At 43.8% G+C, this 27,738-nt stretch overlaps 1 protein-coding gene and 1 pseudogene across 1 annotated transcript; one reads left to right on the forward strand and one right to left on the reverse strand.

Moving 5' to 3' along the window:
• Nucleotides 1-1,256: 1,256 nt before the first annotated feature.
• LOC144486086 (Ig heavy chain C region pseudogene) lies at nucleotides 1,257-10,805 on the reverse strand (annotated as a pseudogene).
• Nucleotides 10,806-10,824: 19 nt separating this feature from the next.
• LOC144486087 (putative G-protein coupled receptor 139) lies at nucleotides 10,825-18,739 on the forward strand. The gene is made up of 4 exons (XM_078204196.1): nucleotides 10,825-10,842; nucleotides 12,549-12,682; nucleotides 15,790-15,860; nucleotides 17,832-18,739. The coding sequence occupies exons 1-4, from the start codon at nucleotides 10,825-10,827 to the stop codon at nucleotides 18,737-18,739; spliced, it is 1,131 nt and encodes a 376-aa protein (XP_078060322.1).
• The last annotated feature ends 8,999 nt before the right edge of the window (nucleotides 18,740-27,738 follow it).

Consider the following 27,738-nt stretch of genomic DNA (forward strand, 5'->3'; position numbering starts at 1 on the left):
ATTTAGATAGTATGCTTCATTCTCACAAAATGGAAAATTTGATTTCATTTTGTCATCTAAAGCTCATCGGAATTCTGCATCTGTGGGCCAGAATGCGAGAAACAAAATAGCAAGTCTGGAAGCATTTGTGGATCGATCATTGAAACTCATATTTCATGTCCATGACCTTTCACATTGATTCTAGGGCACTCAGAGACAAATGCTTGCAAAAGGGTCCTTCCAACTCGAAGAAATACTCCACCCAATGTTGCCAGCTCCACTGTCTTGAACAGGGGTTTGATGGATATAAGGAAATCATAAATAACCTTGACAATGCTTAGTGGGAAGTGAACGTTCCAATATGCAGTTACATTGCACTTCATAACTTGCTTTGTCGAAGTACAATTCGGTGGAAAACCATAACCATGCGGCAGAGAAATTGATCCATCATTCGAATCAGAAAGTGCCATTCCAGACTAGGGGGCTGAAATAAATCTAGGGGTACTCGATATGGCTCAAAGTAACAAGAGATTTGTTGCCAAGAATATATAAGTATTTACAACAGAAGCTCAAATAAAATCTATGATGTAGATATGATTTCGAAGGATCTTAACATACAATCACATCAAGTGAACAGTGAGGAAAATAATGCAACTCTCCTCCCAGTCTCATGGGGCAATGGGCTGCGAGCAACTAAAGGGAGGGTGATGGACAACGAACGGACCAGAGACACAGAAATGTCAATTTCATACATGCGTTTGGCAGCAATGAGAAATGATCAGATTTCAACAGGAGGAAAGCTACGGTAATTATTCCGTGCAGCCATGTAGTGAATGAGATCCAATACTTCTCGCATTTGTGGCGTGTCGGAATTGGGAGCGCTCGGTGCAAGACTTGGGCGAGTGCAGGTACATTTCCGATTTGATTTGATTTGATTTATTATTGTCACATTTATTGGTGTGCAGTGAAAAGTACAGTTTCTTGCGCGCTGTACAGATAAAGCATACCGTTCATAGAGCACAAAGGGGAGAAGGGAAGGAATGGGTCCAGAATGTAGTGTTACAGTCAGAGATACGGCGTCGAGAAAGACCAGATTAATACATAGTTAGTCCATTCAAAAGTCTGATGGCAGAAAGGAAGAAGCTTGTACTTCCCTACTAAACAGTTTTTTCTTTGACAAATTACGCAGCATGAATTGAACGCCCGTGGAATAAACTTGGGTTTGAGGGAAGGGCTAATATTGCTGTTTATTTAAGTGAAATGTAACCGACTGTTTCTCATTCACATGAATTGATGATGTCTGTCAGTGCAAGGGCAATGTTCACAAAACTAGGTTTACCGCTGGATTTATCAACTGTTCTGTTGATGATCTTCAAGGGGATGGCTTCATGTCCCACCACACAGGAGTAAGAAGCGCCGCTGGCCCACTCCTCCGCTGCAATGGATAACAGGCTGTACATGAAGAATGAGCTATTGCCATTCTTCCCCATCACCTGGGTGTTCCTGTAGTTCCCAGGATTCACCGGCTGACAATTGACGGTCCACTTGACAAAGATCTCTCGGGGGGAGAAACCTCTCACAAAGCAACTGAGGTAGACGAATCTCGGAGCGGAGACTTCTTCTGCCGAGGGCAGGAGGACAGAGACGGACGGTGCACGAGGATTTGGATCTGCAGAAAATGCAAAATAAATGTCAATAAACTGGAGAATTCCAGAAGTAGTGAAAGAGGTTGACAAGTGTGAGAGGAATCCGTGTTCTCCTGAATGTAGAATATTTTCCTTGTCCCCTTTGCATTGTGACCCTGCTCGGAGTACGGACCAGTGCCGTCATTCTCTCCGAAATCTGCGAGTTGGACTTGAAAGTTGGATAGAAATGGCAGCAGAGAAACAGGCCGTTCCGCCCCAGTGCTTAGTCTCCACAATTTTTTCGACTAGTATTCGACCCTTGTATTCTTTTTCTCTTTCGCTACCTTGCACAATTTTCCCTGAAACCTATGCCCTGCATATTCAAAGGTTTTGGTTCGTGGCATTATCAATTATCAGTGTGATCCACTAAAACAACAAAAAAAAACAATGTTCTTTCCACCAGCGTAGGGGAGAGGCACAGGCACCATTTTAATCTCACGTCTCACCTTCTTTCTTGTGGATGAAATTGCTTAAATCAAACGGCAGATCCGGATGACTCACCGCACAATCAAACTCAGCCCCACTTTGCCAGGCTACTGTCGAGATGTTTAAATTGCTGACAACGCTGAAAGGATCCTCTCCAGGTATTTCGGCAACCTCTGAATTCAGAAGCTTCTTTTCTCGAATCCAGGACACGTTGACTCCATAAGGAGCATCAGAAATTACGCAGGTTAAGGTCACGGTCGCCTCCAGTGAGACCTGTTCCATTGGTGGTGGCAGTATCATCACTGTGGCATCAGGATATCGGGGAGGATCTGTGAATGAAAGAAATGAACATCAACCCAAGTTCCGTCTTCAGAATCAGGACAGCAATGTTCAGCATTTAGTCTCTAAATAAAAATAAATCAACTTCGAAATTTCAACGTGTATCAACGTTTATGTTCCATATTTAATGGAAAACAAACTTGGTCAGTACTCAAAGTCGCTTTATAGAGTGGATACACTTTCCAACGCTGTATCACAACGCTATTACCAGTAAACGGCACGAGACATCTATGGGATATGGCGTGTCTTGCGAGGCCAGCATTTATTGCCCATCCCAAATGCCCTTGAGAAAATGGTAGAGAGCTGCCTTCTAGATCCAATGGAGCCTAGGTGCTGCACGGCCACCCACAATGTTCTTAGGGGTGAAGTGAAGGATCAGCGATATATTTGTAAGTCAGGATGGTGAGTGGCTTGGAGGCAACATCCAGGAGGTGGTTCTCCTCCTGTCCTTGTCTTCCCTGAGGGCAGTTGACGTGGGTTCAGAAAGTTCTGTCCAAGGAGGCTTGGTGAGTCCCTGCTGCGCATCTTGCAGATGATACACACGGCTGCCACTGTGCAGCAGCGTGGAGGAACAAAATATTTGTGAAATGGTTGCCAATGAAGCGGCCTGGATAATGCTCAGCTTCTTGAGCGTTGTTAGAGCTCCACTCATCGAGGCAAGTTGATAACGTGTGAAACTCACTCACTGAATGGCAGCAAACTAGAATGAAACTGTCTTTGCTGATGTGATGAAATTTTGAATGGTGAGCAACCCGAATGTATCTCTTACATCATAATGAAACGCAGATTACATGAGTGAAAATTAGAAGTTAGGTGCTTTTTATCAACTTCAGTGAGTCCGTGGTTATGATTAACATTAAAAGGTTCGTCATTGCAAGAATCAATTCCGGCCTCCCAGGCTTCCTGGATCCACGACAGTTCGCCGACGGCCGCAACAGGTCCATAGCAGACGCCATGTCCCTGGCCCTGAACCCAACCCTCGAAGAGTTAGATAACAACGACACCTATGTCAGGCTCCAATTTATCGAACACATCTCAGCCTTCAATACCATTATTCCTACGTAAACTCTTCTCCAAACTCCGTGGCCTGGGGATCGGCTTGTCGCTCTGTGACTGAATCTTGAACTTCCTAACCCACAGACCGCAATCAGTAAGGATAGGCAACAACACCATCTCAACGATCATCCTCAACACCAGTGTCCCACGAGGCTGTTTCCTCACCCACTTGCTATATACCCCTTATACGCCTCTGACTGTGTGGCCAAATTCTCCTCCAACTCGATTTTCAAATTTGCTGATGACACCACCAAAGTGGGCTGGATCTCAAATAGCGACGAGACAGAGTACAGGGAAGAGCTGGCGAATCTGATGAAGTGGTGCGACGAGAGTAACCTCCCCCTCAATGTCAACAAAACGAAGGAGATGGTCATCGACTTCAGGAAGGACAGTGGAGGACATGACCCTGTCCACGTCAAAGGTGACGAAATAGAAATTGTCGAAAGCTTCATGTTTTTAGGTGTCCAGATCACCAGCAACCTGTCGTGATCCCTCCATGGCTACGCTGTATTTAAGAAAGCACCAACGCCTCTACTTTCATAAAAGACTACGGATATTTGGCATGTCTGCTACGACTTTCACCAACTTTTACAGATGCACTGTAGAAAGCATTCTTCCTGGTTGTATCACAGCTTTGTGGGGCCTGCGCTCTGTCCAAGACCGCAAGAAACTACAAAGCCCAGTTCATTGGAAGTAAGTGTTCATTTAGAAGAGGCAATAAAGAAGGCAAACTATATGTTGGCTTTCAAGGTAAAGAGGATTTGCGTATATTTTTCTCAATCAATCACACTTTCTACAATAGAATAGATAGATTTGCTAGTTGTCACTTGAGAGCCGAAGCCTGGCCTTGCTTCATTTATGATGTGGAGATGCCGGCGTTGGACTGGGGTAAACACAGTAAGAAGTCTCACAACACCAGGTTAAAGTCCAACAGGTTTATTTTGTAGCAAAATCCACTAGCTTTCGGGACCTGCTCCTTCATCAGGTGTCATCCTCCATCATTCCCCACACCCCTACGTCTTGCTCGGCTTGGGTCGGGTCACTGTCTGTGTGGAGTTTGCACATTCTCCTCGTGTCTGCGTGGGTTTCCTCCGGGTGCTCCGGTTTCCTCCCACAGTCCAAAGATGTGCGGGTTAGGTTGATTGGCCAGGTTAAAAAAAAAATTGCCCCTTAGAGTCCTGGGATGAGTAGGTTAGAGGGATTAGCGGGTAAAATATGTGGGGGTAGGGCCTGGGTGGGATTGTGGTCGGTGCAGACTCGATGGGCCGAATGGCCTCCTTCTGCACTGTAGGGTTTCTATGATGATTTCTATGATTGCCTTCAAACAACCACACAACCTCAAACAGACCATTGTCCGCAGCAAACTATCCAGCATTCGGGAGAACAGTGACCACGACACCACACAACCCTGCCTCAGCAACCTCTGCAAGACGTGCCGGATCATCGACACGGATGCCATCATCTCACGGGAGAACACCATCCGCCAGGTACACGGTACATACACTTGCAACGCGGCCAACGTTGTTCACCTGATACGCTGCAGGAAAGGATGTCCCGAGGCGTGGTACATTGGGGAGACCATGCAGACGCTACGACAACGGATGAATGAACACCGCTCGACAATCACCAGGCAAGAGTGTTCTCTTCCTGTTGGAGAACACTTAAGCATTCACGGGCATTCGGCCTCTGATCTTCGGGTAAGCGTTCTCCAAGGCGGCCTTCATGACACACGACAACGCAGAGTCGCTGAGCAGAGACTGATAGCCAAATTCTGCAACCATGAGGACGGCCTTAACCGGGATCTCGGGTTCATGTCACACTACCTGTAACCCCCACGACGTGTCTGGGCTTGCAAGATCTCACTAACTGTCCTGGCTGGAGACAATACACATCTCTTTAACCTGCTAAACCCTCTCTCCACTCACATTATCTGTACCTTTAAGACTTGATTACCTGTAAAGACTCGCATTCCAACCATTATTTTGTAAATTGAGTTTGTGTCTTTATATGCCCTGTTTGTGAACTGAAATCCCGCTCACCTGAGGGAGGAGCAGCGCTCCGAAAGCTAGTGGCTTTTGCTACCAAATAAACCTGTTAGATTTTAACCTGGTGTTGTGAGACTTGTTACCTTGCTTCATTTAGCCATAGACTGCTTCAGTGTCTCTGCATTTGCAAATGGTGCTGAACATTGCACAATCATTGGAGAACATCCCGCCTACTGACCCTATGATGGACGGAAGGTCCCGAGGACCTCCTGTAGTGATGTCCTGGAACCTGAGTTGATTGACATCAAGCAACTGAAACTGTATTTTTTGCAAGGTCTGCCTCCAATCAGTGACGTATAATCCCCTGATTCCCACTGGCTGCAGTTTTGCGAGGGTTCTTTGACGCCACACTCGTTCAAATCACACCTTGATGTCAAGGGCAGCCATGCACATCTGTGTTTTAGACTTTGTGCAATAAATCTCATCATCACGTTATTTTGCAATTTGATCCCTTTGTAATGTCTGTTGCCCACGATAAAAGGAAAATGGAAAAATGCCCACATTTTAAAACGGAGAAATGCAGAACTTGAGAAATTATAGACCAGTTAAGTTGAAACAGGAGCACCTGGAGGAAACCCATCCAGACATGGGGAGAAAGTGCAAACTCCACACAGTCAAGTTATGTTAATAATAATTGAATAATTTATTTGAAATTTAAACGCTATTCATTTCAAACTCGCATTGATTTCATTGTACCAAGATGAAACATTTTCTTGAACTGATCAGTTTGTTTAAGAAAGCATTTGTTTCTAAATTGATTGAGGTGCACTTAGAATCATAGAATCCCTACAGTGCAGAAAGAGGCCATTCGGCCCATCGAGTCTGCACCGACCACAATCCCACCCAGGCCCTACCCCCACATATTTTACCCGCTAATCCCTCCAACCTACACATCTCAGGGGCAATTTTTAACCTGGCCAATCAACCTAACCCGCACATCTTTGGACTGTGGGAGGAAACAGGAGGACCCGGAGGAAACCCACGCAGACACGAGGAGAATGCGCAAACTCCACACAGACAGTGACCCGAGCCGAGAATCGAACCGGGGACCTTAGAGCTGTGAAGCAGCAGTGCTAACCACTGTGCTACCGTGCCGCCACTTAAACGTTCTCCCGAACTGATGGGATTTTGCATTCACTGAAATGACATTAAATTACTCCACTGGGAAAGATCTGTTATGCTGAAATGATTCGCACTAATATGAGCAATCATAGAGAACATAAGAGACCATTCGATACATCGAGTCCACAGCGACACTTTAGGGTCACCTAACCTCCCCCCTAATCCCATTTGCCAGAACTTAGCCTACAGCTCTGCATGTTAAGATGTGCCAAGTGCTCATCCAGATGCTTTTTAATGGATGTGAGGCAACCCGCTTCTACTACCCTCCCAGGCAGCAAATTCCAGACCATCACAACCCACTGGGTAAAAATCGTTTTCCCCACGTTCGCCTCAACCTCCTGCTTCGCACGTTGAACCTCTGTCCCTCGGACGGACCCTTCAACTAAGGGGAGCAGCTGCTCCCTATCCACTCTATCCATGTCCCATAATCCTGTACACTCCATCAGGTCGCCCCTCAGTCTTCTCTGCTCGACTGAAAACAACTCAAGCCTACGCAACATCTCTTCATAACTTAAATGTTCTATCCAAGGCAGCATCGTGGTGAATCTCCTCTGTACCCTCTCCAGTGCAGTCACATCCTTCCAAACTATACACAACACACCAGCTGTGGCCTCACCAAAGTTCTATACAACTCCAACATGACTTCCCTGTTTTTGTACTCTATGCCTCGATTGATAAAGGTAAGTGTCCCACATGTGTTTTTCACCACCCTACTAACATGCCCTTCTGCTTTCAGAGATTTGTGGACAAACGGCCTTGTGTCGTACTATTCATTTAATGCTTTCTTGTCAAATTACTCCTTCCAAAGTGTATCACCTCACAATTTTCATGGTTAAATTTAATCTGTCACTTATCTGCCCATTTCACCATTCCATCTATGTAGTCTTGTAGGCCAAGACACCCCGCCTCACTGCTAACCACCTGTCCAGTCTTTGTCTCATCCACAAATTTACTAATCGTACCCTCCACATAGTTACCAATGTCATTTATGTAAGTGGCAAACAATTCGCACCCTAAGATAGATCCCTGTGGTACGCCACTGGACATTGGCTTCCAGTCACTACAGCAGCCTTCTGTCATCGCCCTCTGTCTCCGACAAATGAGTCAATTTTGAATGCACTTGATTGAATCACCTCGTATCCCATGTGAATTTATGTTCATTGCAAGTCTCCCATGTGGGGTCTTGTCGAAGGTTTTGCTGAAGTCCATGGAAACTCCATCGGCTTCACTACCCTGTTCACCTCCTTGAAAAAGTAATCAAATACTTTCGGCATGACCTCCTTCTGACGAAGCCATGCTGACTAACTTTGGCCAGCTTCTCCAAGCGGCACGGTGGCACGGTGGGTAGCAGTGCTGCCTCACGGTGCCAGATACCCGGGTTCGTTTCCTGGCTTGGGTCACTGTCTGTGTGGAGTTTGCACGTTCTCCCTGTGCCTGCGTGGGTTTCCTCCGGGTGCTCCGATTTGATCCCACAGTCTGAAAGGCGTGCTAATTAAGTACATTGACCCGAACAGGCGATAGAGTGTGGCGACTAGGGAAATTATCACAGTAAATACATTGCAGTGTTAATATAAGCCTTACTTGCGACTAATAAATAAAGTTTTAAAAAAAACTTTAACTTCAAGTGAAGATAAATGCCCTCCTTCAGAAGCTGCAGGTTAATTTTCTTGATACCTGATTTATAAAGTATGAAAACAAAACACTGTTTAATGATTCCAAAAAGTGTTCTGCTTTGTACTTCATGTAACAATTGGGTTAAAATAAGCTAACACGACACTTAGCTGTTGTTTTAGAACCAATTTCAAATTATCAGATGGAAACACTCACACATCCATATTATATTTAATTAAGTCTAATCTAATTTTACCAATTTGAAATGAGTCATATCTCCGAATGCCTAATTTATCCATAAACGTATAAACTCTCTACGTTTTTAAATGCATCATATCCTCAGTGATTATTTTCCATGTTGAATTTACGAGTGGGACGTTTTAGGACTTTTCAAATCTGTCTGGAATCACACTGCACTAACATGATGGGCAGTAACATCACCTCGTCCCTGAAGTAGGACTCCCTGGATTACTATAATGAAACTCCAATATGATAGGTAAACATAATACTTAACTTTAATAACTTAGTTTTTCTTTCATATTTTCTCTGGTGATTCGTACAATCGACGAAAATGTATTTTAAATACTTTTGTTTATGGACAGAATATGCAAAAATGATAAACTTAATGAGAAAAAAGTGATTGAGGTAATCTGCAACATTGAAAAGTAATGATCAAATCGAGTTGAGTTTCTGTTGTTCCAATTAATATTTAATGGGAATTATGAATAAGGTCTAGCTATTATCTGTTTTTCTGCTGTAAATCTACTCTCTGTACAGGACAGTGATGTGAGACAACATTTTGTTCTTAAACTCATAACTTAAGTTAGCTTTTAAAAATTATATTCATTGTTTGAAGCCATGCTTTGATTTGTCAGTGTTTAATCATATAAAATATGAGCCGTCCTACAATTTAAATAAAATCGTTTGATAAATTCCTCGACTGCCAGCGATGTTCACTACTCAGAAGTCTGCCTCAGATTGGAGGAATGGCAATTATGTCGCTATCCAAATAGCAAGAACAGCGAAGGAATAAAAATACCAAAAATGTATTAACTGCATACATATGTTGCCAAACATGTGTTAAACTGCTGCTTTGGTAAATGAAAACTTCAAGTCATCTGTTTTCATCAGGGATACAATTATTTCCAATCCACTTGTAAAACTTAACACTGCTGTTGACGCAGTATCTTCTTGTTGAAATAATTTGAACCATAATCCAAAAAAAAAATTCTAGCAGTGTTGATCGTATGCAGAGCGCTGCAAAATTGTGATAGAGTTAAATTACCATGAAAGCATATTTAGTTAAAGTATATTGCAGCCACATAATATTATGAGTTGTCATGAATTTGCTCTACAATTTCCAAACAAGTTATTAATTCTGCGATAGCAGTAATAAGTTGTTCCGAATGAGCGTCATACACCATGAATTAGTTGAATCACCAGTTGCAACAAAAATAAAGAAATACATTAAAAATATATAGTTTAATTTCTGAAGTCTGCCTGTTCTCTGCCTACAAACACGTTTCCAAAAGTTTCAGATCAATAGAGGGATGGAATCCAAAAGATGTAACTGCTCAGTGCCACTGAGTTTAAACAATGCCGAAACGACAAAGCGTTTCACAAGTTTTAACATTTCAAAGTCACCCAGAAACAATCTCCTCAACAGCAAAAACATAAATCGCATCACTCAGTGGACTTAACCGCATGCAGAGAGAAACAGCTCAATTCTACAAACAGACAAACAGAATCAAATGCAACATTGCAAAAAAATCTCAATATAAAATGCAGCAAAACAACTCATCATTACGTAATAAATTAAAGGTTAAACTGAACATCTTTATGGGAGAATTGCAACTGAATTCAGCATAGTTGGATCAAACTAAATAAATAAATTCATATTAAGCAAATACATATCGAAATTTTAGCACATTTTTCAGCTTGTGTCATACTTCAAACATGATAAAATCTGCAGCGATTAGATGTCATCGAAAATAAACATTTTTGTAACGTCCAACTGTTTAAAAGATTTCATGTATTTGAAGTTAGCCGGTCACACAGCTGCATATCAACAGCAAATCACAACAAGAGGGGACTGGATCCCTCAGCTAAAACATTTGTCAAGAAACAGCGGAATTCTGCATCCCTTTTTGAGTAGAACCTCATGAGTCATTCCAAAAGAATCACAAATAAGAATCCACCCAACCACAGTTCAGTGAATTAATATTATTAAAATAGACCAAAATTTAAAACAGAGACTCAGAAAAACTTACTTAATAAATGGCTGCTTCTTACCTGAAGTTACAGTCACCTTGGTGCCCTGTCCCCAGGATACATGGTAACCACTGCTATCTTTTGCACAGTAATGGATGGCGGTGTCTTCGCTCTTGAGGCTCCCCATGTCCAAAGCGAAGATATTGTTTGAAATGTTTTTGCTCGCAATAAATCGATTCTGAATCGCAGCGGCGTATTTCCTGGTTGATGTACTAAAGTAGTAAATCAACAATTCCAACCTCTGTTCCGGAACCTGTCGGATCCAGTGCATGCCGTCGCTTCCAAGATCGATGCCGCTGGTATTACAGGTCAGTCTCAGGGAGCGTCCGCGACGCCCGATCGCTGCCTCGGGCTAACTCAACACAACATCCGACTGGACACCTGTAAAAATATATCACATGAGTCATTAAAAAAAACACAAAACAGAATCCACCCAAACACATTTCAGTGAATTAATCAATTATTAAAACAGACTCGGAAAAAGTGACTTAATAAATGGCCCCGAGGACTAATCTTTGTCAAATAATTGCTGACTCTGGAATATTCCAGAGATAGACTGACACTGAGACAGTAACATTGAGAGACTTTGACAATAAAAACTACTCACCCGACAAGAAAGCCAGCAGCAAAATGATATAAATCGCCGCGCTCATCCTTCTGAGAATTTGGGGGAAATGGTTGTGTCAGGAAATCAGTGAACAAACCACCTCCCGGACTGTTGGATTCCGGTCGCAGTGAGCGCCATTTAAATACCTGGCAGAAGGGTGCGGCTTTCCAGGCGCCGCCTATTGATTCCCTGGTGGAGGTGGCAACTGGATCCACGTCCCACCTTCCACTACCCCAACAGAGTGGACTCCAAGGTTTACAATAGATTATTATTAAAATTGACATTTTATATGTATCGGGATATGGTTTGACTGAATGGACTCATTGTAATCCGCTGGTCCCATTACTGAAACTGCATTTGCGCATCTGTTAATAAAGAAAACGAAGTTCCATGGGAAAGTGTCCCTGCTTCCCTACACCGTTAGGTAATGAACTGAATATAAAAACGAGTAAAATACTTGAGGATGGAATGGGGCGTCTGTCGTGTCTAATTTGCAACGGGTCTCTATCTGATCACAACAATGAAGTATCATCTCTCAGACGAATTGTGATCCATTTATGTAACTAAATGCGGGGGGGGGGGGGGGGCGTGAACAAAGTGATTCTATTTAAAATGTGAATGGCTATCCTTATGCATTTTGGATCTGCAAATAACAAGAGCCACCTCATTTTCTTTTACATTATTGCTCCTTACATTTGTCGAACTGCCACTGAGCCTAACATGGCCCTGTGCCATTAGCACGCTTGCCTGATATTTAACTGGTGAGTTGACAGAGAAATATTTACATTTACATCAGCATCTGACACAGAAGTTAATGAATCGGAACGGTTACGCGATCAGTAAATTTCTCCTTCGGCATCCAAATCATTGCAGCTTATTTGATCGGCTGTCTAACATTCACTGATGTTGGGAGCACAGAATATCAGGACTTTGCGGCATTTTACACAATATCACAAGAATAAATGTGTTACATTCCACTGAAGCATATTTCTCCACTCATTCACAGCACCCGTACTTCACTAAATTACTATTAAACGGGCTTTAAGAACGAGCATACTCTTGATTTGGAAATTCTATGAATTAAATCATGTCCTCGTTCTAATGTCCTTGAGGGAAGAAATCTGCTGTCCTTACCTGGTCTGGCCTATATGTGACTCCAGAGCCACAGCAATGTGGTTGACTCTCAACTGTCCTCCAAGCGTGACTGGAGAAGGGCAATTAATGCTGGCCCGCCAGTGGTGCCCATGTCCCATGAATGCATAAGAAAATGTTAAATGTTCAAGTTACTATTTTATCATCTTGTTTAATCTCAAAGTGGACACGATTGTCACTAAATAAATTTCTTCAGATGGAATACCATTTAAATGTGTCATTGCTGTGCAGCTGAAACGTTTATTATTTGAACAGATCGATCCCATTTTGATCATTCAGATTTACGTTAATCTGCCCTGCACGGTATTTAAAAGCAACCCAACAGACTGCAGTCAGGGAGGCTGGAAAGTCCGATGTCAACAACAGGAAGCAACTGGGGTGTTTGTGCAGTAAATAAAATTTCTGTTTGCTCAGTATTGGCCACTTGACTGCCAGCCAGCTTCGAACATTTAACATCGTCAATGACGTCTATTTATAAAGAACAACAACAACAACGCTGGTGATAATCTTATATTTTTAGATTGTGAACGGATGCGAAGTGTTCCGATTTCCAAGAAAAGGGAAGTTATTCAATTTATGTTGTCCCTCTTAGCTACAACAGTCCTATGGAGGATCGCGCCAACAGATTATAACATTTGATGGATGGGTTGCTGGCGAACAGAAAATACAAGCAGGCTACAAGGCAGAGGATACATTTTGAAGAGTTAGTCATATTGCCCTCCATCTGGAGACAAATGTAGTTGAGTCCAGGGTACGATGGAGGATTCAGTTCACTGGTGGATCAGAGAGGTTCCCATCGTAACTGTTTGTCGGTATTCCAAATTCTACTCAAATTGCCTTCAAATTCACCAGCTACTCTGATGGGATTTGTTCCCATATCGCCACAGCATTAACCCGGCATCTCGATTACTGGTCAAATTCCATTAAAAATATGCCACTGTCTGCCCGAAAAAATAAAGAGGTGACGGGGGTAATGTAACAAACAGTGACATTTGGATGCCAGGCCATTTTGTTTCTGGAATCAATGAATGAATTGATGGATATATCCATAGACGGGCCCGAAAGACGTTATTCTACATTCTCCTCTTTGTTCTCCAGTACTTCATTAATTCAACCAGGTCCTTTATTTCATCTGTGTCGACTACCTTCATTCCTTCCAGAGTTTTTGAACGAATTCAATCCCCAAACTATCAGGAAATATCGACTGTCCATCACCAGGAGATATTCCCGCTCTTCTGCAGATTCTTCCACTGCTGATGGCGAATCTTCATCTCAAGGACAGAAAGAGGGAACATGAATAGTATGTCGACGGAGGGTTGTAATATCTGGACCATATGGTTGTTTCATGTACAACAAATCACTCAGCATATCTTCGCCCAACTTAGTGAAGCTGACAGACGAAAAACTTAATGATGTGGCAAAGTAACTATTGGACAGCTGACATTGTTTAATTAAGTCCCAAAACAGAGTGATATTCAATAGAGTGGTCCAAGAAGTGGCTGATGAAATTCAACGTGGGCAAGTGCGAGGTCGTACACTTTGGAAAAAAGAATAGAGGCATGGACTATTTTCTAAACGGTGACAAAATTCATAATGCTAAAGTGCAAAGGGACTTGGGAGTCCTAGTCCAGGATTCTCTAAAGGTAAACTTGCAGGTTGAGTCCGTAATTAAGAAAGCAAATGTAATGTTGTCATTTATCTCAAGAGGCTTGGAATAAAAAAGCAGGGATGTACTTCTGAGGCTTTATAAAGCACTGGTTAGGCCCCATTTGGAGTACTGTGAGCAATTTTGGGCCCCACACCTCAGGAAGGACATACTGGCACTGGAGCGGGTCCAGCGGAGATTCACACGGATGATCCCAGGAATGGTAGGCCTGACATACGATGAACGTCTGAGGATCGTGGGATTATATTCATTGGAGTTTAGGAGGTTGAGGGGAGATCTGATAGAAACTTACAAGATAATGAACGGCTTAGATAGGATGGACGTAGGGAAGTTGTTTCCATTAACAGGGGAGACTAGGACGCGGGGGCACAGCCTTAGAATAAAAGGGAGTCACTTTAGAACAGAGATGAGGAGAAATTTCTTCAGCCAGAGAGTGGTGGGTCTGTGGAATTCATTGCCACAGAGGGCTGTGGAGGCCGAGACGTTGAGCGTCTTCAAGACAGAAATTGATAAATTCTTGATTTCTCGAGGAATTAAGGGCTATGGGGAGAGAGCGGGTAAATGGAGTTGAAATCAACCATGATTGAATGGTGGAGTGGACTCGATGGGCCGAATGGCCTTACTTCCGCTCCTATGTCTTATGGTCTTATGGTCTTAAAAATTAAAGATACATTGTCGTTACAATCACCATACACTCCAGTTAGATATCAGCAGTTCCTGTGATTATAGAATCCCGATAGTGCAGAGAGAGGCCATTCGGCCTATCAAGCCTGCACCGACAACAATCCCACCCAGGCCCTATCCCCGTAACCCATGTATTTACCGTCCGAATCACCTTGTGAACGTGTGTGTGTGTGAATGCAAGAGAGAAATTGCGTGTGGTGTGAATAGCTCTCTCTCTCCCCTTCAAATTCACTGTCATCACCAACTTCTCAAACAAACCTTTGACATATGCCCTTGTAAACGACCATCCGATCAACCATTGTTCCCTAAAGCCCTTGGATGTTTTACCTTTCAAATTGTGTATAGCAAAGTTAGTTTTTATTCAGAATCTGTGGAATCTTATGCCTTTATTCACCTGCGAACCATCGGAAACAGTGCCTCATGCAATGCCCAAGGAGGGTCTGACCAGCACAATCGTAATGTGGTTCAGCGAAACATAAATATGGAAAGAAACCACTATAATAATCAAGAGGCCTAGGACTGGTATAAAAAATATCTGATAATTTCCATATGTTCTGCAGTCTGAACTTGGTTGACCCTCCCACGTGATGGGCTTTGGAGAATTTTATGTGTTTAGCGTGCTGTGTAAATGCGTAAATGTGTCGTGAGAATGCAGGTTTTCTGTTGTGGATGACCGGTGGCTTCTGCCGGCATCATTTATACTGTGTGGAACTATGCAGTTGACTTTTACTTCAGTTCTGGGAGGGCATTCGACAGAATATGACTATAATTGCCATTCCGATTCTCTTCTGTTCTAATGTCACTGAGCTATGCCGGCTTCAGCATCATGGCTATAATATTTCTTAGGTAATTCCTATTAATGAATATTCCACATGATAAGCATATCTTACATTTGCGCGAGTATTAGCTAATTAATTCTAAACTATGTTAGGTTCCACGGATCGCAGCCTCCCTGCGGTCTCGCAACATTCTAAACCCCTCCCTGAATGAACATGGAAAGTTACTGCTTAATCAGTTTGTTTAACTAACTGTAAATAATTGTGGAAGTTAATTGCCTCCCTATAGATTTCCAATGGCATAAATGTGGGTTTATTTGACCTTGTCACAGAGAATCCCTGTGATCAACTGTCATTGTTTCTCAAACAGAATGCATGGGCGAATAACTGGTGTAGTTTATGGCATTTACTATCCAATTATTGCTGCCATTGGGGTTCCGGGTAAGTCATTCTACTAAATCATTAACTTGACGTGCCGCTGTTTTATGAAGTAAGTGCTGAACATGGCAATAAAGAACATGACATAATTGTTTCCAGGTTGCTTCCAAAACCTTATTTGCTCAGTGGTATCCTATCATTTCACCATTTAATTATGCATTTTATTGATGAGAAGCGAAAAATGGTATGTAAGGGACTGAGGAAAATTTGTGGGGAAGACATTTACCAGTGTTCTTTGTCCCTTGTGGGTTTCAGTGTCCTGTTTGCCGGGCTGGTGCTGTGAACAGGATGCTGTTGGTTGAGTGATGTGGGCTGGGCCAATGGGATTGCTCTGGGGGCCGGAGGAAAAAAAGGCGCCAGGAAGTGAAGCAGCTAGAGAGAGCTGAAGAGGGAGTGTGCAGAGAGAGAGCTTTTTCCAGGCAGTGAGAATTCGGTTTGGAGGGAGAGGCAGCCAGGCGTTCCCCTGCCTGTTCTTTTCTTTACTGCCGAGGAGGACAGCCTTCAGCGCACTCGAACTACTTTGCTGCACCGATAGCTCGCGACACCTCTGCCTCCTGCGGCATCATCTTCGACACGTGTGTCTCTTCTGGACTGTGTGTGTGTGTCGTGAGTAACTGGTGGGGACTATACAATCCAACTGGAACAGTATCTACAAATGTGTTACTGAGGATGAGTTTCCCCATGTGTGCACCAACGGATGGGCCCCAACGGTTATAGATCAGAGCTCACTGTTTTATGTCTGTTAATTGTATTCTTTATTAAATTTATTTTTGATATTCCGATTAGACTACAGACATTTATGGGTAAACAGGGAATTAGCCAAATCAACATCAACCGCTAGGAATTCGGGACCCTGTTTGATTGAATATTTAAATAGTAGCCCCATATAGTGGTCAGCAGGGGGTTACAGTTATATATCGACTGGAGTTTCAACGAGTGAGATGCGACCTCGTTGAAAGAGAATTCTCAGCAGGCTCTCACTCATTAAGTCTCTGACACATTTTTTTAAAATTCAAATCTTACTCATTAAGTCTCTGACACATTCAATACTCTGTGGCTGATCTTGCCAGCATGCATATACTGAAGCGAGGCTGTTCATGTTTTTGAAACCTCTAGTTGCTGTGAGAATACGTTTACAGCAATACAAACTTTGGGCATGATTCCACAATCATCGGACACAACATCCCAGTATATACTCTGTCAAGCCTGTTGAGAATTCTCTTTCAATGAGGTCGCCTCTCATTCTTTGAAACTCCAGTCAATATATACCATGTTTCATTTCTCATCATGGAACAATTCATATCATTGCTCAGTAGAATGGAAACTGCTGTTTCCAAGCCAGCAGGATTTCTAATGCAAACCATCTGATGCTTCTTAAATTGTATTAACTTGACACACCCAACTACTGAAAAGATTCCTGTGGAATCCTAACAATCCAAACTGAATCCTTATCACATTATACAGTTTAACAATGCCAACTGTAACTGATATGTCAACCGTATCTACAGACTATTTCGTTTATGGGATACATGATACAAAGGTTGAATGTCAAATTTCGGATACAATCTGGGGATCTTCAGCCTTTCAGTCCTTAACTTTGCAATTATTGCCCGGAATCACATTGCCTTTCTTCCTCACTCTGTTCCTCACATGCTTTCCTTAAGCGTATTTCGACGTCCAGTTATTCAGCATTTAACATAATTAATATCTGCTCCTGTTGTTAGATGTCAAATTGTACTGCAGCACTTTCCTGTTAAAATACTTGGGAAACCTTTTGCCTTAAAGGTGCGACAGAACTGGAGGTTGCCCTTGTAGCTCTTTCTGAAACACAATTGACCTTGAAAAAAAACAAGAATAGCCGTCTCTTCTAACGAAGGTGAACTGGCAAACATGTCCAATAGGTCTGTCACACCCAAGTGCTTGTTTGGAATTCGTTGAATAACTTTACAACTTTAATTTTATTTTTCCTCTCAGTTAACGTGGTGGCGATTGTGATTCTGTCCCGAGGAAGGTGTGGTCTCTCCAAATGCATTACTTGGTATCTGATTGCCATGGCAGTGACGGATCTCCTTGTCGTTGTCGTCGCTGTGATATTCGATCGGATTATTGGCATTTATTTTCCAGTAAGTTTTATGTCGTTGACTCCAGCCTGTACTCTGAGTTCTGTGATAATCTATGCAATCATGGAGTGTTCTGTTTGGCTAACCTTATTTTTCACCTTTGATCGTTATGTAGCCATTTGCTGCCAGAAATTGCGTACAAACTATTGCACTGAAAAAACAGCGGATGTGGTGATAGGAACAGTTTGTTTGTTGAACTGTTTGAAAAGGATTCCGTCGTACTTTATATATGAGCCAGTCTATATAGTGAACAATGTTCCTTGGTTTTGCAAGATAAAATCAACCTACTACACTTCCTCCTCATGGGCAGTCTATGACTGGTTTGCACGTGTATTAAATCCTATTCTGCCTTTCCTTCTGATTTTGTCGTTTAATGCATTGACCGTGAGACACATCCTTGCAGCCAATAGATCCCGCCGGAGACTCCGGACTCACAGCAGTGCAGAGAATCAGAATGATCCAGAAATGAAGAACAGGAAGAAGTCTATTGTTTTACTTTTCATCATCTCGGGAAGCTTTATTCTGTTGTGGATGACATACATTGTGGATTTGCTCTATGTGAAAATTACAAATGAATCTTATTTCGCAGGGTCCAATTTCAACGACCCCAAATTCATTCGCCAGGAAAGCGGAAACATGCTTCAGCTGCTGAGCTGTTGCACTAACACGTGTATTTATGCAGTGACGCAGAGGAAATTCAGAGAGGAGTTGAAAAATGCAGCAAAATATCTTGGCAGTCTCATTGTAAAAATACTAAAGTAGAAATTCCAAAGGGTTTGGTTTAAATTGCAAATGGAAATGTATCTTGTCATCTCTGGCTTTTTCTCCTTGACATCTGGGGTTGAATTGGCCTTAGGCAGTTCTGTAAAAAGGTGCCATCATTTTCACTTCTGTTCCACTGAGATGCCATGTAAGAAAGTTAGTAATGTGGATGAACAGAATCACTGGACAGCCAATCAGTTTTTAACAATAAACATTTATGAAACATGAAAAGATTGTCAATAACACAACCATCCTTCATTCCACTCATCTCCTGCTGCAGTGAACACACAAACACTGAGGGCGCTCCCCCTTGTGGCGATGTGAGGTAAATGGTCTCTGTCTGGGAGATCACTGAATCCTCAGATTACTGAAGGATCGTGTTGAAACATAGAACAGTTGGAGGATTGTGCTGCGGTATTTTTCTTATTCGTATTATTTTTATTGTAATGCTGACGAACCTATTCACAGAATTGATATCAATCTCAGAAACAGCTACAAGTGAACTCGCGCACACACACACATTCACAGGCATACGCTCTCAGACAGACCCTGGCAAACTCGCACACACACGCAAACACATTCGCAGACAAACAATCTCAGGCAAACACAGGCAAACTTGCATACATTCGAAGACATACACTTTCAGACGGGCACAGGCAAACGCGTAGACACCCACAACACACACATGCAATCACAAACATGCAGACATCGTAAAACACTGAGACTTGCACAAATGCACACACCTACTCAAACACAAACATTATCACATACACTCTCCCAAACATAATGAGAGGCTGAGATCATGGAGGGTTGATGTCAATTTCAGTCCAAGTAACCTGCTGGGCACTAAAATAATAACAGAAGCAAATCTAAAGCTCGGTGTGTGGGTTTTATTGCGAAATGAGAAACTATGTAAATATACCCCCATAGCTCAGGGTGGGTGTGGAAGTGATGATTTGTCGACTGTCTGTGATCTCCCTGCAAAAATATTAAATTTGAGAGATTATAAATTTTGAATTCTAGCTTGTATAAACCAGAGACAAGATTATGCTGAAAATAATCAGAATGACTGCCAGTATCTGTCGAATGAGAAAAAATATGTTCACGTGACCTTTCACCTGAACTGAAAAAACATAGTTGTAAGGAAGTACCAAGGCCAATAAATGCTGCAAAGGGTACAGAACAAAATGATAGGATGGCACGCAGATAGGATAGGATAGCAGGCAGGAACACTAAATAAAAAAGCAACAGTGGTACATTTTGGATGTAAAAATGTGGAACTGGAATAATAGCCACTGTATATCATCTGAAACATAAAACACACATACAAGCACATACACAAACACGAACACACATACATACACATATACACACAAACGCACGTACAAACGCACACACACACATATACAAAGGCACACAAAACAAACGTGCATGCCCAAACACACACAAGTACAAGCACACACACAAATGTACACACACAAATGTACACATACACAAACACATGCAAGCAGACACAAACATACGCAAACACACAGAAACACACCGCACAAACGCACACACAAATTCACGTTGCAAAGTTGGAGATGGAATGGGGCAAGATTACAATCTATCATTGCTGAAATCAGCATTGATTCCCTGCTTGTTGGCGACATACTGACGTTTATCCTTATGTTTGATTACAACATTTGGCACCAGAGGGCAGCGAAAGACATTGTGAATTCTGTTGGCTCCGTTTTTATAATGATATTTCAATTCTTTTCCGAAAGTCGATATTTTATTAACATCATGCTGGAAGGTTTACACAGAACCTCTCTGTGTGAAAAACCCATGTTCACTCTATAAAACAAAGTTTTCGAACCAGAACCAAGACTTCTCAGGCAGAGCAGTTCAGTCCGTGCAATGAACTATCAATTAGGTGTGAAAATATGCTGAAGTATTTGGATGGCAGTCTAAAAACAGAATTAGGGTCTCAGCTGATGACAGAGTCCTACCAAGAATGAAGGAGTAGTCATTCTCATTTCTAACTATCTGTGAACTTTAATTCACAGAGAACCACCATCAGTTTTCTCAGCTGAAGGGAGATTTACGAAAAGTGTTCGAACCCATCATGTATTTCGATGGTGTAAATAAGGAACAAACTTTTCTAGCAGCAGGAGGCTCTTTAAACTGAAAACAATGATATGAGGCGACTGGAAAAATCAGACATGGCATGACAGCGAGTTGTGAGTTAGAACGCGCTGCGTGAAAGGGCGTTGGCAGCAGTTACAATAGTATCTTTCAAAAGAGGAGCGGGTACATTGTTGCAGAGGTGTTTGTTTACAAGGCTCTGGGGAAAGAAGAGGAGAAAGAGATTAATTGAATTTCTCCACCAACCAATCTAAGAATGTATGGCGAGCCGAATTGCCATTTTCTGTTGTATTTCATTTACCAATTGCCTCCCCTCGCTTCTTATTGTAAATCAAAGCTTCACCGTGGAGTCAAGAAGCATGTCCGCGTCCTTTTCTTCTTACCAGGCCTGCCATTTCCCTTCGGTGTCCGATTGCTCTTTCTATATTTATTGAATATCCGTGAATTTATTTGTTTTATTTTTCATCCCCTCTTTGCTTTCTTTCTTTTTTTTATTCCCCTTGCACTTATTTTAATAAGATGGCACTGAAGGAGGAACTGCAATTTCTTTATAAATAAGGATCTCCAGTGAGTTTGAGGGGAACTTGCTCATTTCGGTCTTTCCTGCGCCCTTCAGATTCCAGGTGGTCGAGTTCCCGGGTTTGTAAACCATTGTCGAAGGACCCATGGCAAGCTGCTGCAATGTAGATAATACACGCTGGTGGCGCTGTGGAGAAAGAGAATGTTAAATTTGTGGATGAGGTGCCAAACATCAAGGCTGTTTTACCCTCGATTGGGTCTTGCCCCATGATTGCTGTTGGAGATGCGCTCGTCCAGGGAAGTGAGCAGTGTGTGTATCACACATTTTGCATGCCAGACTGGGGAGTGGCTTCATGGAAATCAGGAGGCGCATCGCTCCCAGAGAGCAATCTTTCAATGTAATTAGACTTTAAAGGTAAATTGTGGATTTATACGGCTCTTCGCAATACCAATGGACATTTCAAAACATGTTACAGCCAATGTTTTATAATAAGTGCAGTCGCTATTATAACAGAGGAGGTACACACAGAAAATTAACCCAAACAGCAATATGGCAATGATCACGGAATCTGTTTGTGTGATGTTGATTCTTGGATAAACATTGACCTGGACACCAGGGATAACTCCCTTACCCCTCTGTATATTTTATTTACAATGCACGATTAGTATCTGTATTATCATATTACATGACAGTTCAAAGTTGGCATTACCAAAATTGCAGTAAAATTCAACTGCTTTCAGTACATTACAACACAATTTGAGATGTATTTTATTTACTGTTAAGACTTATATTTACTTTTTTTTGTCAAACACTCTCTGATTCATTCTCTGTCCACTTCTGTGATACTTGAATTGAAAACTCGTTTGAGGACAGGCAGGAATCCAGAGAGACACACGACTTATTCATCAACTTTCAAGAAGAAACGATTGAAAAGAATGAGGTAAAAAACCCAGGAAGGAACCATTTGCATAGTGCTCACACTGCTAGCTGCGAACTGAGAGATAGAGGGTTTATACTATGACACTGACAACAGACAGCAACCAAGGCTCCAAATTCTGCTTGGACATCTAGTGAGCTATTCAGCTATGGAAGCCCCCTGACCTCCCTCTGTGTCTCCCAATCATACTCTATCTCCCGCAACAACCAATTATTTTCGTAATCATTCAGTGCCCCCTCTCCTACTGCATCTTCCATTCCATTTCTGAATCTCCCATTCCCCCTCTCTCCATTATTCCGTCTGCCTCTCCGACTCATTCTCTCCCTTCCTCAAACAATCCTTCATTACTTCTTCCTCTTTCAAGATCCCTTTCTGCTTTTCTCAAGCCCTGTCATGGGTCTAATGAATAGGAGCAGGAAAGGGTTAAGTGCCGCCCCAAAACTGCTCTGTCATTACCTCTTGAACATTCCACCTAAAAACCTTGAGCAAATGCACCCTTCCTGAAGAACACTGACGGAAACTGCGCTCTTTTCTCCAAACGTGGCCAGGCCAAAGTCCTCTTCCATTGCAGCAAGGCGACCATTCTCGTGTAGCTCAATTGCTTTGGAATGAAGGCCAAAATTGTATTTGCCTCCTGGATTGCTGTCTCCACCTGTAGGTTACATGTGTATACAAGGACGGTGAGCTATGTCTGCACATCAACATATAATTGATTCTCACCATATAAATGTATGATTTTATTTTTCTCTACTTTTCTCGCCAATGTGAATAACTTCTTAATTTTCCGCAATATATTCCTGTTGATCACTTTCTTGCAAACACGCTCATGCTCCCCTATCGCTTTGCAGCCTCTATGTGGCTCGTTTTGCTTTGTATCAATGCTAAATATGCATTATCAGAAAAAAGGTAAAGTTAAATGGATTCCTTCTCTTTATTAATAGCATTTATTGGATCACAGCGTTTCAGGAAACGTTTCTTTCCCAACCCGGGACAGTAAATCCGGATCCATTCCCTTTCATAAGGACAGTAATAGCATTCGGTGTCAGGGTGCTTTTAGTAACTGCCTGCGACCTCACGATATGTCAATCAAGGGACAAAGGAAGTGAGCTGAGAACATGCTGAAACACGACAGCAGAATATAGAAGGCGAGGATTAAAAGGGTGTCTTCAAATGTCGGGCAGCCCTTTTGCAGAGCGGACAGGTAGAATGCGACTACTCAGCATCTGGGTTGTGTGGGGAGCATTCTTGGCAGGGAACTGTGGAGGAAAGACATTTCGCCCTTTCTCTAGTTTCCAAACCATGGGTTAAATCAGAATTTGATCAGCTGCAGATCGTAACTTTTCTGTTCTTCTTTGAGATGTGGCTCATGCAGATACTGTGACTCAGTCGCTCTCGTCAGATGCAAAGACAGAAGGAGAAGTGGTGACTTTAAACTGTAGCTATGAGACTGCAATGAGCGGCTATATGTTACATTGGTACCGACAGTATCGAAACACACAGCCCGAGTTTGTACTGCTGAAGGCCAGTAATAATTATGAAGAGAAAGCAGATTTTGCGGAAACACGTTTTTCCGTGGAGCTCCAGATCGCGACTAAATTCACCAGTTTGACTATCTCGAGTTTGCAGCTGACAGACGCTGCCGTATACAAAGATACCTCAACCCCGTTTGTTGTTAAACATTGACAGAAACAAATTATCTCACAGCGTAACTACATTTATTCTTACCCAAGCATTAAATGATATTCTGCAAAATTTTCAGTCACGAGGACAGACGGAAGAATTGGCGCAAATTTAACTTTATGACTCAAATGTTAGATCAATTCCTGTGCCGCATGAATAAGGGTTTCAGCCGAATTGGACTTCCACAAAACAGGCTCTGAAGTTCAATCAGACAGCACTGTTTGTCCTTCCAGACCAGTCGCTTTTATCCTGAGCGGAATTTCTGGACTGAATGGATTACGACATTCAGTTTATATTTGCAGAGGTCCCAGTTCTAAACAGGGCAGAAACATTATCAACATTCACTGCCCTGACGGTTCTGAATTCAAGTTTATTGTTGAATGTGAATGGAACCGAGTGTCAATCAAAATATTGAAGATTTACTCTTCACTATTTCTGAGAAAACACACAGCAAAATCACCAGTGCTTTCAGCTGGCAAGCGGTGTTTGGACAGTGGGAGGCTGGAATATTGCTGCTTTTCCCTGTTTCACACGCTGTAGAATGAGGAAAAGACAATAATTAAAGGGTTCGTTAGAATTGAATAATTGAATGGATTTCTAATGGGTTCGAGGCAGACACAATTTAAGGCTAATAGTCGCAGAACACCCATTGGAGGCACATACATGGCACCAGGAATCAGCTCTCCTATAACCGGTGCCGTCTCCCTTTAAGCCTTTCTGTGTCTTGTCTGTAAACAAATATTCGGACTGTCCCGAAGCTGCTTTTAGGTAGAATTCCTGATGTGCTGGAACGAGAATATTTTCAATATCTCCGAACAGTTACTTTCACTGCCAACGTCAGAGTCAATGTTCCAGTTTCATAAAAACGGGAAAGGTGCCTTGACTGTCTCTGCTCAGTCAGACAGTTCACCCTTCATTCTCCTGTGATTCCGGTTCCCAAAGAGTTTCTAAAAAATCATAACTTTGACAGCCATAATAAAAAATCTCTTGAAAACAATGTAAGTTTGCTATCGATGCTGGTATAATATTTCTGTTTCCACATTTATTCTTTTAGTTAGATTTTCTCAATGTTTTTACTGGCTACGGTTGTGAGTTTGGAATTCGCCCCGATACTGAACCCAACACGGTATCTCACGGCCCTCTGCTGGGGTGACATGGAACTACAAAGTGCAGCTTCCTCCCACCTGTGAGTCTTTGGGAGTCAAGTTTGTGTTCAACAATTTCCGATCATGAATTCTGCTAGGATTTTGTTTATGCCCTTTATTCAAATTTTCGACTGCACCTGGGGTGGAGAATCTGTTTTGTTATGAGGCCTCCTTCTCCAGTCAAAGAGAGCCCATTTCTATATATGGGTCGTGGAGATTCTGTCACCCAGCCGCTGTGCTCAGCAGTTCAGACAGAAAGAGAAGCAGTGACTTTGCAATGTATCGACAAGACAACATTTTACTCCCTGAAAAGGGGAACAGTCTGAACAAATCAGTTAAGTTGCTTTAGTACCCCTTTGCTTCGACAGTAAAGAAAGCAAATTAGTCTGTCAATGCTTGGCGCTGTTCTGATTTATAACTTCGTAAATTTCTCCGAAGACTTGGCGTTCTCTCGACTTCGTCGTCACCAGGATTTGAAAAGAGAACTCCAGCATTGATTTCCGCAGACTTCGCATCGTTTTCCCAAATACATATCAACAGTAACAAAGTCAGTCTCCAAAGAGCTCCAATTTAGATACCCGGGCAGCATTTTATTCTTGGTGTTATTTACAGTAAACCCTGAAAAAACTCATCAGGAAAATCCGAACGTGCAATGAAAAGCATTTGCGGACAGACGGTGCCAGATTGAAGACCCAACTCTGCAAACTGAAAGCTGTATGGATGGTAGGCTTGTGATGTCACAGTAGAGTCACGCCCTTCCCCCCTCCCCATCCCCCTCCACCACCCCCCTTCCGCCCCATTCCCCACTCCCCCGTCAATCCACCCTCCCCCCTTCCATCCCACCTCCCCCGACATCTCATCCCCCCTTCATCCCCCCAACTCTATTCCCCCTCCCTCTGCATCCCCACACACCCATCCCCTGCATCCCCCCTCCCACTCAATACCTCTCCCTCCCCCCTCCCCTCCCTCTACCCCGTCCCCCCACTCCCCTCCCACGACCCCCGCCCCGCCCCCCCCCGCGTTCCCTTCCGCCCTCCCTTCCCCCTCCCCTCCCTCCCCTCGTCACCTGCACCCCTTCCCCTCCCCCCACCTCCCGCGCCCCCTCCCGCCCTCCCCTCCCCCTTCCCCCATCGCCTCACTCCCCTCCTCCGCTTCGCTCCCCTCCTCCGACGCCTTCGGCCCTCTCCCCCATCCCCTCCACCCCTCCCTCCCCATGCCTCCAGTTTCCCCCCTCCCACCTCCCCCTCTCCCCTCCCCTTCCACTCCTCCCCCACTTCCCTTCCCCCATCCCCGCTGCACCCCCTTCCAGCTCCCCTCCCCCTCTCCCTCCCCTCCGACCGCCTCCCTCCCCCATTCCACTCCTTCCCTCCGCGTCCCCCTACGCCTCCTCCCCTCCCCGTCCCCTCATCCTCCCCCCTCCCACCCGCTCCCCTATCCCCCCTCCCTGCCTCTCCCCCACGTCCCCCCACGCACACCTCCTCCTCACCTGTCTGCCCGCACCTTCCCCCCTCACCCAACCCCTCGCCCCCTCCCCCCTCAACCCCTATCCCCTCCTCCCGCTCCACCACCACCTCCCCCCTGACCCACCTCCACCTCTCCCCCCTCTACCTCATCGCTCCCCCACCTCTTCCCCCTCGCCCCCCTCCCCCCATCTCCCTCCACCCTCCATTCCCTCCCCTCCGCCTCCCCCTTCCTCCCTCTCCTAGCCTCCCTCCGGCACCCTCCCTTCCTGCCCCACTCCTCCTCACCCTCCCCTCCCGTCCCGTCCCCCTTCCCCCGCCCCTCCCTCTCCCTCCCCTCCGCCCTCCCCATCCACCTCCCCCCCCCTCCACATCCGCTCCCTCCCCTGGAGGACGGGGCGATCGATTACTGTGCAGTGAGCCACAGTGCTAGATTACAGTTAAAATGCTGTACAAGGCTTGGATGTCTCAGGGACAGGACTGGATACTCCGGGTGCCGGGATTCAGATGTTTCAGGAAGGACAGGGAGGGAGGCAAGAGAGAGGGTGGAGTGGCACTGCTGATCAGGGATAGTGTCACAACTGTAGAGAAGGTGTATGCTGTGGAGGGATTGTCCACACAGTCTCTGTGGGTGGAAGTTCGGAGTGGGAAGGGGTCGATCACTTTGCTGGGAGTTTTCTATACCCGCCCAATAGTAACAGGGAGGTGGAGGAGCAGATAGGGAAACAGATCCTGGAGAGGTGCAGTAATAGCAGAGTTGTTGTGATGGGAGAGTTTAATTTCCCAAACATAGATTGGAATATCGCTAGGGTAAGGGGATTGGATGAGGAGCAGTTCGTGAGGTGTGTTCAGGAGGGTTTCCTAACACAGCATGTGGACAAGCCTACAAGAGGGGAGGCTGTACTTGAGCTGATACTGACCAATGAACCTGGACAGGTGTCAGATCTCTCAGTGGGAGAGCATCTTGGGGATAGCGACCATTACTCTATCTCCTTTATGATTGCATTGGAAAAAGAGAGGATCAGGCAAGCTAGGAAAGCGTTTATATGGAGTAAGGGGAAATATGAAGACATAAGTCAGCAAATTAGAGGAGTAAATTGGAAGGAGGAATTCTCAGGGAAATGTACTGA

The sequence above is a fragment of the Mustelus asterias genome, unplaced genomic scaffold (genome assembly GCF_964213995.1).
Source record: "Mustelus asterias unplaced genomic scaffold, sMusAst1.hap1.1 HAP1_SCAFFOLD_288, whole genome shotgun sequence".
Taxonomy (NCBI): Eukaryota; Metazoa; Chordata; class Chondrichthyes; order Carcharhiniformes; family Triakidae; genus Mustelus; species Mustelus asterias.